This window comes from Balaenoptera physalus, assembly GCF_965194825.1.
Source record: "Balaenoptera physalus genome assembly, chromosome: 7".
Taxonomy (NCBI): Eukaryota; Metazoa; Chordata; class Mammalia; order Artiodactyla; family Balaenopteridae; genus Balaenoptera; species Balaenoptera physalus.
In genome coordinates this window covers 42,880,859-42,895,574 of record NC_138886.1, presented here as the reverse complement: position 1 = coordinate 42,895,574, position 14,716 = coordinate 42,880,859, and the positions used below count along the sequence as shown (strand labels likewise).

Genomic DNA, 14,716 nt, shown 5'->3' with positions numbered 1-14,716 from the left:
ATTCATTAATGGTAGCCTTAAGAATATAATTCTGTTTTCTTTATAGGCTTTTATAGATAATTTTCAAGCAGGTAAACAAGCCTTGGCTGAGGCAACTGTTCAGGCAGCAGAAATGGCTGCGACTGGTGTAAAAGAACTGGCACAAAGGAGTTCTAGAATGGCATTGGATGTTGACATCAAAGCCCCAGTTGTGGTTATCCCACAGTCTCCAGTTTCTGAAAATATTTTTGTTGCTGATTTTGGACTAATTACAATGAAAAATACATTCCATGTGATAACAGAGAGTCAGATCAACCCCCCACCCATTATTGATTTGATAACGATAAAGCTGAGTGAAATGCGACTATACAGGTAAGCTTTTCACTAATATATTTATGTAGAATGCAATCTTTTTCTAACTTTTTACATTAAAGGCTTTGGTATCTTGAGTTTTCTGTTTAGAGTGGCACTTAATTTTGTTATAACTGTACTCAATTTTGTGATTTTCTTTTCCCCAAGTATTTTTTGGTGAGATCAGTTATATAGTCTTCTAGTTTTTAAAAACCTAGGAAGTATTGGAAAATTCCTCATTAGGTAATTAGGAATGCTGTAAAATTTGTTATCTGAGGAAGAATATTTGTACTTATTTGCAGTTCTTTATAAATTATAAGGTTATGGAAGACATGGGAGAATTTCTAATATATTTATTCACTCAGCAAATACAGCAGTACCCAAAATACTCTATCAGCTTTGTGCTGTGGATCTGATACACTAATTAAAGACACACACACACACACACACACACACACACTAACACACACACAGTAGAGTACAATCTTATATATTCACTCTGCATAGGATTAGGAATTAGGGGAATAAGTGAATATCCAGATAGTTCCAGAACTTTTACTGTGCTATTTCTAATCACCTATTCTAGATTTAATGCCCTTTTCCTTTTACAACTTGGATTCATCACTACTTAAACTTGCTCTTTTCTTTCTTTCTGTAATTTTTTTCTTTGATCTCATTCTATTTATTTTTTTCCTTTTTATTTTTGCTGCTGCTCTTTGGCCTCTGGCAGGTCTGTCTCCCTCCTGCCATTCTTTCCATCAACTGAATATTTTTAGAACAGCTTTATTGAGATATAATTAGCATATAATAAATTGCATACTTTTAAAGTATACAGTTTGATAAGTTTGATATGTATACACTTAGGATAGTTTGAGTACAACTGTGTTAATTCTTCCTTAAATATTTGGTAGAATTCACCAGTGAAGACACTGGGGCTGGTATTTGCTTGTGGGAGATTTTTAACTACAATTTCCATTTCTTTAGTAAACTTGGGACTATTCAAATTAATTATTTTTGAGTGATTGTTAATTTTTTTCAAGAAATGTGTATTTCACCTACATTGTAGAGTTTTATGACATAAAGTTCGTAATATTCTCTTCTTACTCATTAATATCTATATTGATGTTACCTCCCCCATTCTTGATATTTATAATTTATACCTTAATCAGTCTGGCTAGAGGTTTTTCAGTTTTATTGATCTTTTTTTTTTTCCTATGGGACAACTGGGTATCCATTATTTTTTTCCCTTCCAGTTTTATTGAGATATAATTGGCATACAGCACTCTATAAATTTAAGCTGTAAACATAATGATTTGACTTACTTACATCATGAAATGATTACCACATAAGTTTAGTAAACATCCATCATCTTCTATAAATACAAAATTAAAAGAATAGAAAAAAAATTTTTTTTATGAGGAGAACTCTTAGGATTTACTCAGTTAACAATTTCCATATGTAACATACAAGAGTATTAATTATATTTATCATGTTGTACATTATATCCCTAGTACTTATGTATCTTATAACTGGTAGTTTACACCTTTTGACTACCTTCATCCAGTTCGCCCTCCTCCTACCCCTTGCCTCTGGTAACCACAAATCTTATTGCTTTTTCTATGAGTTAGTTTGTTTGTTTTAAAGCATAATTGACCTACAGAACTATGTTAGTTCCTGTAACATAACATAGTGATTCAATATTTCTGTACATTTCAAAATGATCACCATGGTAAGTCTCTACCATACAAAGATATTACATAGTTACTGTATTCTCCACACTGTACATTTCATAGCCACGACTCATTTATCTTGTAACTGAAAGTTTGTACCTCTTAATCTCTCACACTTATTTCTCTCCTCCCCCCACCCCTCTCCCCTATGGCGAGCACCTGTTTGTTCTCTGTATCTATGACTGGTTTCTCTTTTGTCACATTTCTTCATTTGTTTTGTTATTTAAATTACATATATAAGTGAAATCATATGGTATTTATCTTTCTCTGTCTGATTTATTTCACTAAACATAATATCCTCTAGGCCCATCCATATTGTCACAAATGGCAGGATTTCATTCTTTTTTTTGTGGCTGAGTAATATTTCACTGTGTGTGTGTGTGTGTGTGTGTGTGTGTGTGATACACACGCACCACATCTTCTTTATCCATTCAGCCACTGATGAACACTCAGATTGTTTCCATATCTTGGCTACTGTAAATAATGCTGCAGTGAACTTATGGGTATGTATATCTTCTCAAATTAGTGTTTTCATTTTCTTTGGATAAATACTCAGGAATGGGATTCCTGAACGGGGCCAGTTCCTGACAAAGCTGGCTGCGGTATTCAGGGTGTCCCAGAGTTAGTGTCATCCCTGAGGTGAGCAGGGCCAGATATTGGGGTGGTTGAGAGTCTCAAGGTGTCCCAGAGCTGGTGTTGGGCCACTGGTGGGCAGGGCTGGGGCCCAGTGGTCCCATGGCTGGTGTCTGCCCACTGCGGGAGTAAGGTCATGTCCTGGAAGTGGGTGCGTGCCGGCCTGCTGATGGTCAGAGCTGGGTCCTGTGGTCTCTTGCTGTAGACCCTGGTGGTCCTAGAGCTGGTGTCAGCCCACAGGTGGCAGGGCTGGGTCCTGGGGCGGCTCAGGGGGTCATATGGGAGTTGGTCTGCTGGTGGGTGGAGCTGTGTCCATGCTCAGCTAGCTACTTGGTGTGGGATGTCCCAGGACTGGTGCTACTGACTGGTGGGCTGGGGCGGGTCCCAGTGTTAATGAGCTAGAGGGAGGATTCCAAAATGTTGCTTGCCTGCAGCATTGTCCTCGTGGTTGAATGAGCATCCAGAAGTGGCTTCTGCCAGCGTCTGTGTCCCCAGCGTGAGTACCAGAAGCTTCCTGCTTCTCTGGGAGGCTCTCTAATATCAGCAAGTGGGTCTGACCCAGGTTCCTTTTAAATTACTGCTTCTTCCCTTGGTCTCAGAACATGTGAGATTTTGTGTGCACCCTCTAAGAGTAGAGTCTGTTTCCTACTGCCCTTTGACTCTCCCAAAAGTATGCCCCACTGGTCTTCAAAGCCAGTCATTCTGGGAACTCTAGGCTGGGCAGCCTGATGAGGAGGGTTGTACCCCTCGTTCCTTGGGGAGAACTTCTGCAGTTATAATTATCCTCCCATTTGTGGCCTGGGGGTATGGTTCTTTACTATACCGTGTCTACACTCCTCCTACCTGTCTTGTTGTGGTTCCTTCTTTATATCTTTAGTTTTTAAATAGCTTCTTTTCTGCTGGTCTTAAGTCATCCTCATTGATAGTTACTCTGTAAATAGTTGTAATTTTGGTGTGCCCCTGAGAGGAGGTGATCTTAGAGTCTTCCTATTCCTCTATCTTGGCCATTCCCTGGTTATCCGTTCTTGACAGTTCAGTTTTATTGCTCTTAAAGCAATAAATTCTCTTTTTTTTCTGTTTTCTCTTTCATTGATATCTACTTTGATATTTATTATTCCTTCTGCTTACTTTGGGTTTAATTTTGCTCTTTTTCTAAGTTTCTTTAGGTGGTGGCTCAGATGATTGATTTGAACATTTCTTTTCTAGTATAGGCATTTAGTACTAAAATTTTGGAGTTCTTCTCTGTAGCTCTGTCCTCTCTGGAATTTTACCATATGAACTCTAGCTGCCTTGGTTTCCCTGGACTCTCAGGTCTGTCTTCGTAACTCATGGACTTTACTGGTTATTTCTTGGCTTATCCATCCCCGCGCTTTTCCATGACTTTTAATTATCTCAAAACAATTGAAGTTGGAGCATTAGGGCTCATCTTGTTTTTCCTTGTGTCTCAGTAATCACTGTCCATTGCCTAATGTCCTGTGTCTTGAAAACCATTTTTTAATATATTTTGCATGTGTGTCTTTGTTGGGGGAGGGAGGACTTGTTTCAGGCAGGAGAGTAAATCTAGTTCATGATATTTCATCTTAGATGGAAGGAGAAATTTCCATCAATTGAATATTTGAGTATTTATTAAGCATGTAATATATCCCAGGCACTGTGCTAGGAACATGAAGTATCATAGTGAGCAGTCTTTACAAGGGATGAATAAATAGTACCTCCCTCATTGGATTGTTGAGATAGGTACTATTTAATGAATTTTATGAGCTGATGCATAAAAACAGGATCACATTTAGATTTTGGAAGGGTTGTAGAAAATAGGTCAAAAGGAGACAAAACTGGAAGTTGAAAGAATGGTTTGCTAACTGTTGGAGTAATTCACGTAAGAATTAGATGTGACTCAGTCTAGGATAAGGAAGTGAGGTAGTAGAGGACTAACCAGGTGTGACAAATCTGAGTAGTAGAATTAAAGGTAACTGATTATTAAAGGGGTGTCAGGGTTAAAAGAGAGTAGTTAAAATAGACTCCAGCTTGCAGGTTTGTAAAATTCAGCATTTGGTAATAATGCAGTTCAGCGAGATATGACAGAGCAATGCAGAAAAAAAAGTAGAGTGGAGATGTTAACAAGTTCTCTAATGGGCAAAGTAACTTGAAAATGGTTACGTGACTTTTATATGAAGATATCTAGAACCAGATCTGGAAAGCACCTGGATATAATGTCTGGATTTTGGAAAGTGTTTGGATTTCTAGATTTAGGAGTCTTTAATAATATTTAGCTAGTTATAGAAGCCATCAAACTGAGTAAGATCACACAGAGAATTTGTAGAGTGGGACATGTGGGGCAGAATGCTGAGGAATGCCCATATTTAAGGAATGACAGATGAAAATCCCTCAAAAGAGGTTAAGATGGAGCAAGCAAAACGATGGAAAGGGAACCAGGAGAATGTATTGAAGTAGCGTTGAGGATCATGTTGATGTTGATAACCATGAATTAACAGTATATGATTTTTTTTCATGTAGTACTTGATATTTGGTATTTGGAATCCAACAGTCTGTTGGATTCAGGCAAGACAGTTTTTAAAAAGCAGGTGTGACTGAAGATAGTGAGACAGGATTTTAAATATTGAAAGTCATGTTGACAGATAATGGAGAGGGAAGAAATTGAAGATAAGAAGATACTGATGGACTAATGGAATATAGAGAGTGGTTTATAAACTGGAGATTCAGTAGTCTCAGAGTCTTCAAAAATGAACACTGACTAGTTATTGATAGATTATAGCAAGAATAGAAGGTGGTTAACCTGGATGGTGTTACTCTTAAAGGAGTAGAAGAGAGAGTGGATGAGCATCGTTCCAAATTAAGAAAAATGGTTTGTATCCCTCAACTCTGAGGTAGATAAGAGTGTTGGAGAGAAATCAGACTTTAATAGAGCTTCATGGAAAGCCGGGTTTTGATTAAGATAAGAAATGAATGATACATTTAGTGAAGACATAGGAAAATGTAGAATGATTTGTTTAGCCAAGTCCAGGGATTTCAGAAATTACAGGGAAATATTGAAATGAAAGGCTTCTATTTTAATAATAGGCTATAGACATACAGTAATAATTTAAACCTTTAGGAGGCTCATTAACTTGGAGTTTAAACTGTGTAAAAGTCTGAATTTACTAAAAATAGAACATTTATGCGTCTATATTTAATCACATCTTGTTTGACTTCAAGAAATGATCTAGACACATCTTCTATTCAACATAGTATTGGAAGTCCTAGCCACAGCAATCAGACAAGAAAAAGAAATAAAAGGTATCCAGATCGGAAGGGAAGAGGTAAAATTGTTATTATATGCAGATGATATGACACTATAGAAAAACCTAAAGGCTTCCACACAGAAACTACTAGAACTGATAAACGAATTCAGCAAGGTAGCAGGATACAAGATTAACATACAGAAGTCAGTTGCATTTCTTTACAACAACAATGAAATATCAGAAAGGGAATGTAAAAAAAAAATCCCTTTTAAAATTGCAGCCCCCAAAATAAAATACTTAAGAATAAACCTGACCAAGGAGATGAAAGACTTATATGCTGAGAACTATAAAATATTAATAAAGGTAATTGAAGATCATTTGAAGAAATGGAAAGATACCCCATGCTCTTGGATTGTTAAAATGACCGTACTACCCGAAGGAATCTACAGATTTAATGAGATCCTTATCAAATTGCCCATGACATTTTTCACAGAATTAGAACACACAATCCTAAAATTCATATGGAACCATAAAAGACCCAGAATGGCCAAAGCCTTCCTGAAGAAAAAGAACACAACAGGAGGCATAACCCACCCAGACTTCAGACAATACTGCAAAGCTACAGTAATCAAAACAGCATGGTACTGGCACAGAAACAGACATATGGATCAATGGAATAGAATAGAGAGCCCAGAAATAAACCCACACACCTATGGTCAATTAATCTTTGACAAAGGAGGCAAGAATATACAATGGGAAAAAGACAGTCTCTTTGGCAAGTAGTGCTAGGAAAGCTGGACAGCTGCATGTAAATCAGTGAAGTTAGAACACACCTTCTCACCATACACAAAAATAAACTCAAAATAGTTTAAAGACTTAAACATAAGACATGACACCATAAAACTCCTAGAAGAGAACATAGGCAAAACATTCTCTGATATAAATCATACCAATGTTTTCTTAGGTCCGTCTCCCAAGGCAATAGAAATAAAAACAAAAACAAATGGAACCTAATCAAACTTACAAGCTTTTGCACAGCAAAGGAAACCATAATCAAAATGAAAAGACAACCTACGGAATGGGAGAAGATATTTGCAAATGATGCGACTGACAAGGGCTTATTTTCCAAAATATACAAACAGCTCATACAACTCAACAACAACAAAAAACCCAATCCAAAAATGGGCAGAAGACCTAAATAGACTTCTCCAATGAAGAAATACAGATCGCCAACAGGCACGTGAAAAGAGGCTCAACATCGCTAATTATTATTCCTTTTTTAATAAATTAATTTTATTTATTTACTTTTGGCTGTGTTGGGTCTTTGCTGCACACGAGCTTTCTCTAGTTGTGGCGAGTGGGGGGCTACGCTTTGTTGCATTGCGTGGGCTTCTCATTGCAGTGGCTTCTCTTGTTGCGGAGCACAGGCTCTAGGCATGCGGGCTTCAGTAGTTGTGGCACGCGGGCTCGGTAGTTGTGGCTCGTGGGCTCTAGAGTGCAGACTCAGTAGTTGTAGTGCACGGGCTTAGTTGCTCTGCGGCATGTGGGATCTTCCCGGACCAGGGCTTGAACCCATGTCCCTGCATTGGCAGGCGGATTCTTAACCACTGCGCCACCAGGGAAGCCCCAACATCACTAATGATTAGATAAATGCAAATCAAAACTACAGTGAGGTACCACCTCACAGCAATCAGAATGACCATCATTCAAAAGTCTATAAGTAACAAATGCTGGAGAGAGTGTGGAGAAAAGGGTACCCTCCTACACTGTCAGGAATGTAAGTTGGTGCAACCACTGTGGAAAACAGTGTGGAGGTTCCTCAGAAAATGAAAAACAGAACTACCAGATGATCCAGCAGTCCCACTCCTGGGCATATATCTGGACAAAACTATAATTCAAAAAGATACATGCATCCCTATGTTCATAGCAGCACTATTCACAATAGCCAAGACATGGAAACAACCTACGTGTCCATTGACAGATGAATGGATAAAGAAGCTATGGTATATATATACAATGGAATACTACTCAGCCATAAAAAAGAACGAAAGAATGCCATTTGCAGCAACATGGATGCAACTCGAGATTATCATACTAAGTGAAGTAAGTCAGAAAGAGAAAGACAAATACCAAATGATGTTAGTTACATGTGGAATCTAAAATATGATACAAATGAACCTATCTATGAAACAGAAAGAGAATCACGGACATAGAGAGCAGACTTGTGGTTGCCAAGGTGGGAGGGAGGTGGGGAGGGATGGAGCGGGAGGTTGGGATTAGCAGATGTAAGCTTTTATATGTATCAGTAGAATGGATAAGCAAGGTCCTACTGTAATGCAGAGAAAACTATATTCAATATCCTGTGGTAAACCATAATGTAAAAGAATATATATAAAAAAAGAATGTATATATATGTATAACTGAATCACTTTGCTGTACAGCAGAAATTAACAGAACATTGTAATTCAACTATACTTCAATTTTTAAAAATTAAAAAAACAAAAAAAATGATATAGATATGAATTAGGTGTGAGTCTGTATTACAAATAGATTGTTTTTAAAAAGAGTTCACTAAATGTTTCTAGAGCATTAAATAACAATATATATTCTTTTCTGTCGAAAAAAGAATTAATTTTTTATTGAAGAAATACATAAAATGGTATTGGGGATGAATGTAAAAGATTACTGACGATATGACCACCCAAAGATAACTACTGTTAATAATTTGGAATTTTTTTCTATTTTATTACATCTGCACATATATTTAAGTGAAATAAGAATTCTGTTGTGTATTTTGGGTTGTAATTTCCTCTTTTCCCTTAAAAATGTGCTATAAACATTTTTCCATATTATTTTGAGTGCATAATTTTTTCTAAATATTTTAATACCTAGTTTTTAAAAAATCCATCTGCCTGTTAAAAATTTAAGTTCTTTTTTATTGTTGTTTTAAATAGCAGTATAATGATGATTGATATCTTTGTTTCTCAATACTTATATGATTTTCTACTCATTTCTTTAGGATAATTCATTTCCTTCAGATGAATTCCTAGAAACATAATTACTCATTTATAGAGTAAACCAATTTTCCCTGAAATAATTTTATCGCAGAGATGTTAATTGCAATATAAAATTTTAAAAAGATGTTTATAGTACTTCTTTCTATAAGGAAAGTTGTAAAACTTAATTAACCAAGGACCAGAAAGAAATCTTGAATAATTTTTCAGAGAATATTTTCCTACATCTAATATTATAAAGGTGTCAGTTTCTTATAAATTAATTTATACATTTAATGCACTGTTAATAAAAAATCACAACAGCAGTTCTTTTTAAAGCCTTTCAAAATTATTGTAAAGTTTTTCTGGAAATATAAATTGGGGGCAAGATGTAGCAAAGATTTTTTTTTTTAATTGAGATTGGGCATGGGAGAATCATAACATTAGAGGTACTACTAAAATATATTAAATTTCATTAAATACTACTAAAATATATTACAAAACTGAAATAATTAAGTTAGTGAAACAGTAGAAAACTCAGCAGCTGACTGTGTGTGTACGTGTGTGTGCATCACCATTATTCATATATATTACAGTCAATCCCCATTATTCACGGATTCCATATTTGTGAATATTTCTGCTTGCTAAAACTTATTTGTAACCACAAAATCAATATTCATGGCACTTTTACAGTCATGTGTGGACATGCGTAGAGCTGCAAGAAATTTGGGTCTCCCAAGGCCTTTGTTCCCAGCTGAGGTGTTAAACAAGGTGACGCCCTGCCTTCTTATTTGAACTCTTACGCTGTAAACAGTGTCCTTTTTGTGTGCCATGTTTTTTGCATTTAGGGGCTTTTCCTTGGTGATTTTGCTGTTTAAAATGGCCCCAGAGCATAATGCCATTTATAAGCATAAGAAAACTAAAGGCGAGTGAATTGTGTATTATATGAATTATCTCAATAATGCTCTTAAAAAAACTATGGACAAATAACATATAAGTACCAGTCATATGGTAGAGAAGAACTTGCTAATTTAAGCACTGAAGAAAGAAGAAAAGTGATAAGGGAAAAATATCAATTGGCTTTGACTGTATAAAAGTATAAGTTTCTGAATATTAATTACCAAAACAAAATTATGGGAAACATAGCATATGGGGTAATTAGTAACATCTGTAATAAAGGATAAAAATCCTTAAATATTTTAAGACAGTAAGTAAAAGATAATTTGAAAAATTGGTAAATAACATGACTAGATGATTCTTTACAGGAACAGTGATAGCTGGTGTATAGCTAATAGAAATGTTCAACCTCATTAGTATTCAAGGGAATGAAAATTAATACAGTGAAATGTTGTTTGCCTAATAAATTTGGCAAATCTTAATAATCAGTAATTCTCACTCTGGGTGCAGGGAGATGGATATTCTCATATGTTGTTATTTATATATTGATCCAATTTCTTGTATTTAGTTTGGCAAATAATTGAGGAGTACATGTCATATTGTTATCATCTGAGCCAAGTACTGGCAGTACATCAAAGAATAACATAAATATAGTCCCTACCCTCATGAATCTTTCATTCTAATTGAAACTACAGACAAGACAATGACCTATTAAATGTACTGGATGGGCCAAAAGGTTCATCCAGGTTTTCCCGTAAGATGGCTCTAGTAGCACTTAGTTGTCTTTAACTTCATTCGAAACAGTTTCGTTGGATTGTATGTGACAGCTGTCGTATCAGCGTGAATTTAAAAAAAGACTTATCAAAGTTGGTGAATTTTTGTGTAGCCATTTTAATATTGAAGATGGAAGAAAAACAACATTTTTGGCATATTATGCTTTATTATTTCAAGAGAGGTAAAAACGCAGCTGAAACGCAAAACAAGATTTGTGCAGTGTATGGAGAAGGTGCTGTGACTGATCGAATGGATCAAAAGTGGTTTGTGAAGTTTCGTGCTGGAGATTTTTCACTGGAGGATGCTCCGTGGTCGGGTAGACCAGTTGAAGTTCATAGCGATCAAATGGAAACATTAATTGAGAACAGTCAACGTTATACCACGCAGGAGACAGCCAGCATACTCAAAATATCCATATCAAGCGTTGAAAATCATTTGCACCAGCTTGGTTATGTGAATCGCTTTGATGTTTGGGTTCCACATAAGTTAAGCAAAAAAAACCTTCTTGACCATATTTCCACATGTGATTCTCTACTGAAGCGTAATGAAAACGTTCTGTTTTTAAAACAAATTGTGACAGGCGATGAAGAGTGGATACTATACAACAGTGTGGAACGGAAAAGATCATGGGGCAAGCGAAATGAACCACCACCAGCCACACCAAAGGCCCGTCTTCACCCAGAGAAGGTGATGTTGTGTACATGGTGGGATTGGAAGGGAGTCCCCTATTATGAGCTCCTTCCCGAAAACCAAACAATTAATTCCAACAAGCACTGCTCCCAATTAGACCAACTGAAAGCAGCACTCGAAGGAAAGCGTCCAGAATTAGTCAACAGAAAATGCATAATCTTCCATCAGAATAACACAAGACCGCATGTTTCTTTGATGACCAGGCAAAAACTGTTAACGGCTTGCCTGGGAAGTTCTGATTCATCCGCCGTATTCACCAGACAGTGCACCTTTGGATTTCCATTTATTTCAGTCTTTACAAAATTCTCCTAATGGAAAAAATTTTAATTCCCTGGAAGACTAGTAGTGGTAAGGAAAGGTTTTTCCAGAGGAAGTAATCTTTTGACACAGCAGTTAATATTTCTTGAAATTAGTCCAGAGGAAGAAATTTACTCAAGGAGATGTACAAAGATAATGAACCAAGTATTATTTATTACAGTGATGAATTGGAAACAGCATAACTTTTTAACAATATAAGATTGACTTAATGACTTATGGCATAGCTATATATTTTCATATTCACCTGTTAAAATTGTATATGTAGTATCCGCTTAGAGCTTTTAGATTCCTTAACTAAGTACCATTAAGGGAGATTGCAAGGATGCATACATGCTAAGTATAATGTTACCCTATAGTTAATACATTCAATGGTATGATGCTAGGAATTCTAGGAGATCCCTGGTGACTCCCATATTTCTCTCCAATTGAATAAGTGATATGTAAATTCTACAGTCATAGCTTCATTCCCTAGTTGAAGAATTTGGGATTTGCTGCCAATTAAAATATAAATGTATTATTGAGGAGTACCACCTTGAGATTGTCATTTGAAGGTATAATGGGAGGCTTCTTTGGTCACATGTCACTTGAAAGGGGTTTGGTAACCTACTACTCTTTTCATCTTTCCTGAGCATCAGTCCTACCCTTGTAAGTACTTGGAAAGGCAAATATGGTTCAACTTAATATGAAATTGTCCATATTCAAGTATATTTGACCCATAGAAATAGGAATTTCATATGGTGCAAATTGGTTTCTTATGAAGTAAAGGGGATATGTGGTAATCTGCTAACATGTGTAAGTCAGTGACTTTAAATGTTATCATTGTTTTTTTTAAATTAATTAATTTATATATTTTTGGCTGCGTTGGGTCTTCGTTGCTGTACACGGGCTTCCTTTAGTTGCGGCGAGTGGGGGCTGCTGTTCGTTGCGGTGCGCGGGCTTCTCATTGCGGTGGCTTCTCTTGTTGCAGAGCATGGACTCTAGGCACGCGGGCTTCAGTAGTTGTGGCACGCAGGCTCAGTAGTTGTGGCTCACAGGGTCTAGAGTGCAGGCTCAGTAGTTATAGAGCACAGGCTTAGTTGCTCCGTGACATGTGGGATCTTCCCGGATCAGGGATCGAACCCATGTCCCCTGCATTGGCAGGTGGATTCTTAACCACTGCGCCACCAGGGAAGCCCCTAAATGTTTTCATAATAAGGTCTCGTATAATGTATGTTTATAGATTATGTAGAGATAATTCTCATTTTAAGAGTTTATTGTCCAACTTGTATATATTTTTTTTAATTTTTGAATTTTATTTTTTTATACAGCAGGTTCTTATTAGTTATCCATTTTATACATATTAGTGTATATATGTCAATCCCAATCTCCCAATTCATCACACCACCCCACCCCCCCTCCCCGCCACTTTCCCCCCTTGGTGTCCATACGTTTGTTCTCTACATCTGTGTCTCAGTTTCTGCGCTGCAAACCGGTTCAACTTGTATATTTTTGGCGCTTTTTAACATATTGCAAAATCCTATTTAAAAAATTCATTTTTCTTCAACATGGAACACTTCACCTCAGAGAAAGTCACCCAGGTTTCTAGTATGTTTCTAGTGGGTGACTTTGAAAGTGGGTGACTTTCATCTCTCATTTTACATGGAAAGCCTGTTCGATTTTATTTTTCTCTTGACACACACAAAAGTATTGATTTCTATTATTTGTATATAAAATGATTAATTTTTTAACTATCTGATTTTGTATGAAACTATTCAAAACAATTTTATTTTTTCTTATAGGTCTCAATTTATTAATGATGCATACCAGGAAGTACTGGATCTACTATTGCCACTAAATCTTGAGGTGATGGTTGAGCGAAATTTATCCTGGGAGTGGTACCAGGAAGTTCCTTGTTTTAATGTAAATGCTCAACTGAAGCCCATGGAGGTAACTTTTGGATGCTTATTGATTCCTATTTTGTTTGTTAAAAAATATTGCTCGGGGACATAAGTCATTTTGTGTGTAGAAGTTATATATTAATTACCTTGGTCACAGATGAAATAATAGCATACAACCTAGAATGCATTGAATGTTCGTCATTCATTTATTCAACAAATATTTGAGTGCCTACTGAGTGTTAGACCCTGTGCCAGATATTGGAGATCCGGTGGCAAAGAAGTTGTGACATTATCTCTGGCTTCATGGAACTTACCAGTATAACGCAGGGGTTGGTGGTGGTGGTGGTCCAGAGGTGAGATAGACAGTAAAAAAGTACACAGGCACACAATTAAAATAGTTATAAATTATGGTAAATCTCATGAAGGAAACAAATATTAGACATGGTGCTGTAAGTAGTCAGTTAGATATTTTAATAAAGATCTTAGTGGAGAGGTCTAAGGCTTGAAATAATGATTTGGAAATCATCAGATTATAGATGGTATTTGAAGCTATGGGAATATATGAAGTAACGTAGCAAAGGTCCTAGAAGAATGGAGTGGTTGAAGATGAAAATGGCAAATGGTTAGTAATTTAGACATAACTTTACTTCCCCATTGGTTGATATTGCGTCACAGACCTCCAGTGTAACTATCCACAAGTTCATATTTTTACCTCTCAACTGGATGGAAGTCAAACATGTATCACATGTTTTGCTAAAGTGACAGCAACACACACTCTTTCTGGAAGATTTCTTTAAGAAACCTACTTAACAGATTCTCTTCCCTCCCTTCACCCCCCCATTTCCCTTTCTGTTTCTCCCCATAAAAATTATATTCAAAAAGAGAAAATCATTTAAAAAATTTCAGATTTTTAACTTAAAAATGTATTTAGAACTTAAAACATGATGATCTCAACTCAAGATCTTTAAACTCTGTGTATAAGATCATATGGACTCCTTAAATTATAGATGGGCAATATCTTCTTAAGATAAATAATTGAAGTCTCTTTGTATTGGTAAGACAACAGTTAGAAACTTATAAAACATAAGTAGCAAGTTCTACCTAGCATACTGGGCAAATCTTCTCCCCACTGGGCCCAGTCATTAAGCAGATTTGTGTGGGGCGGCTGGGACACCATTTTCCTTCACTCTTCTCCAGGGAAAATCCATGCAGAATGTTCAGATGATGTTGCAGAC

General features: G+C 36.4%; 1 protein-coding gene across 4 annotated transcripts in view; it reads left to right on the top strand.

Annotated features, from left to right (window-relative positions):
• The window catches only part of VPS13A (vacuolar protein sorting 13 homolog A), a 265,169-nt gene that overhangs the window by 138,991 nt on the left and 111,462 nt on the right, over positions 1-14,716 (top strand). For all 4 annotated transcript variants that reach the window (XR_014266082.1, XM_082470763.1, XM_082470764.1 and 1 more), the window contains exons 33-34: positions 47-351; positions 13,383-13,530. Coding sequence is in view for 3 of the 4 variants with exons in the window: in XM_082470763.1 (XP_082326889.1) it covers positions 47-351; positions 13,383-13,530 (453 nt within the window). In the remaining variant the exon portion in view is untranslated. The remainder of the gene's footprint in view (positions 1-46; positions 352-13,382; positions 13,531-14,716) is intronic.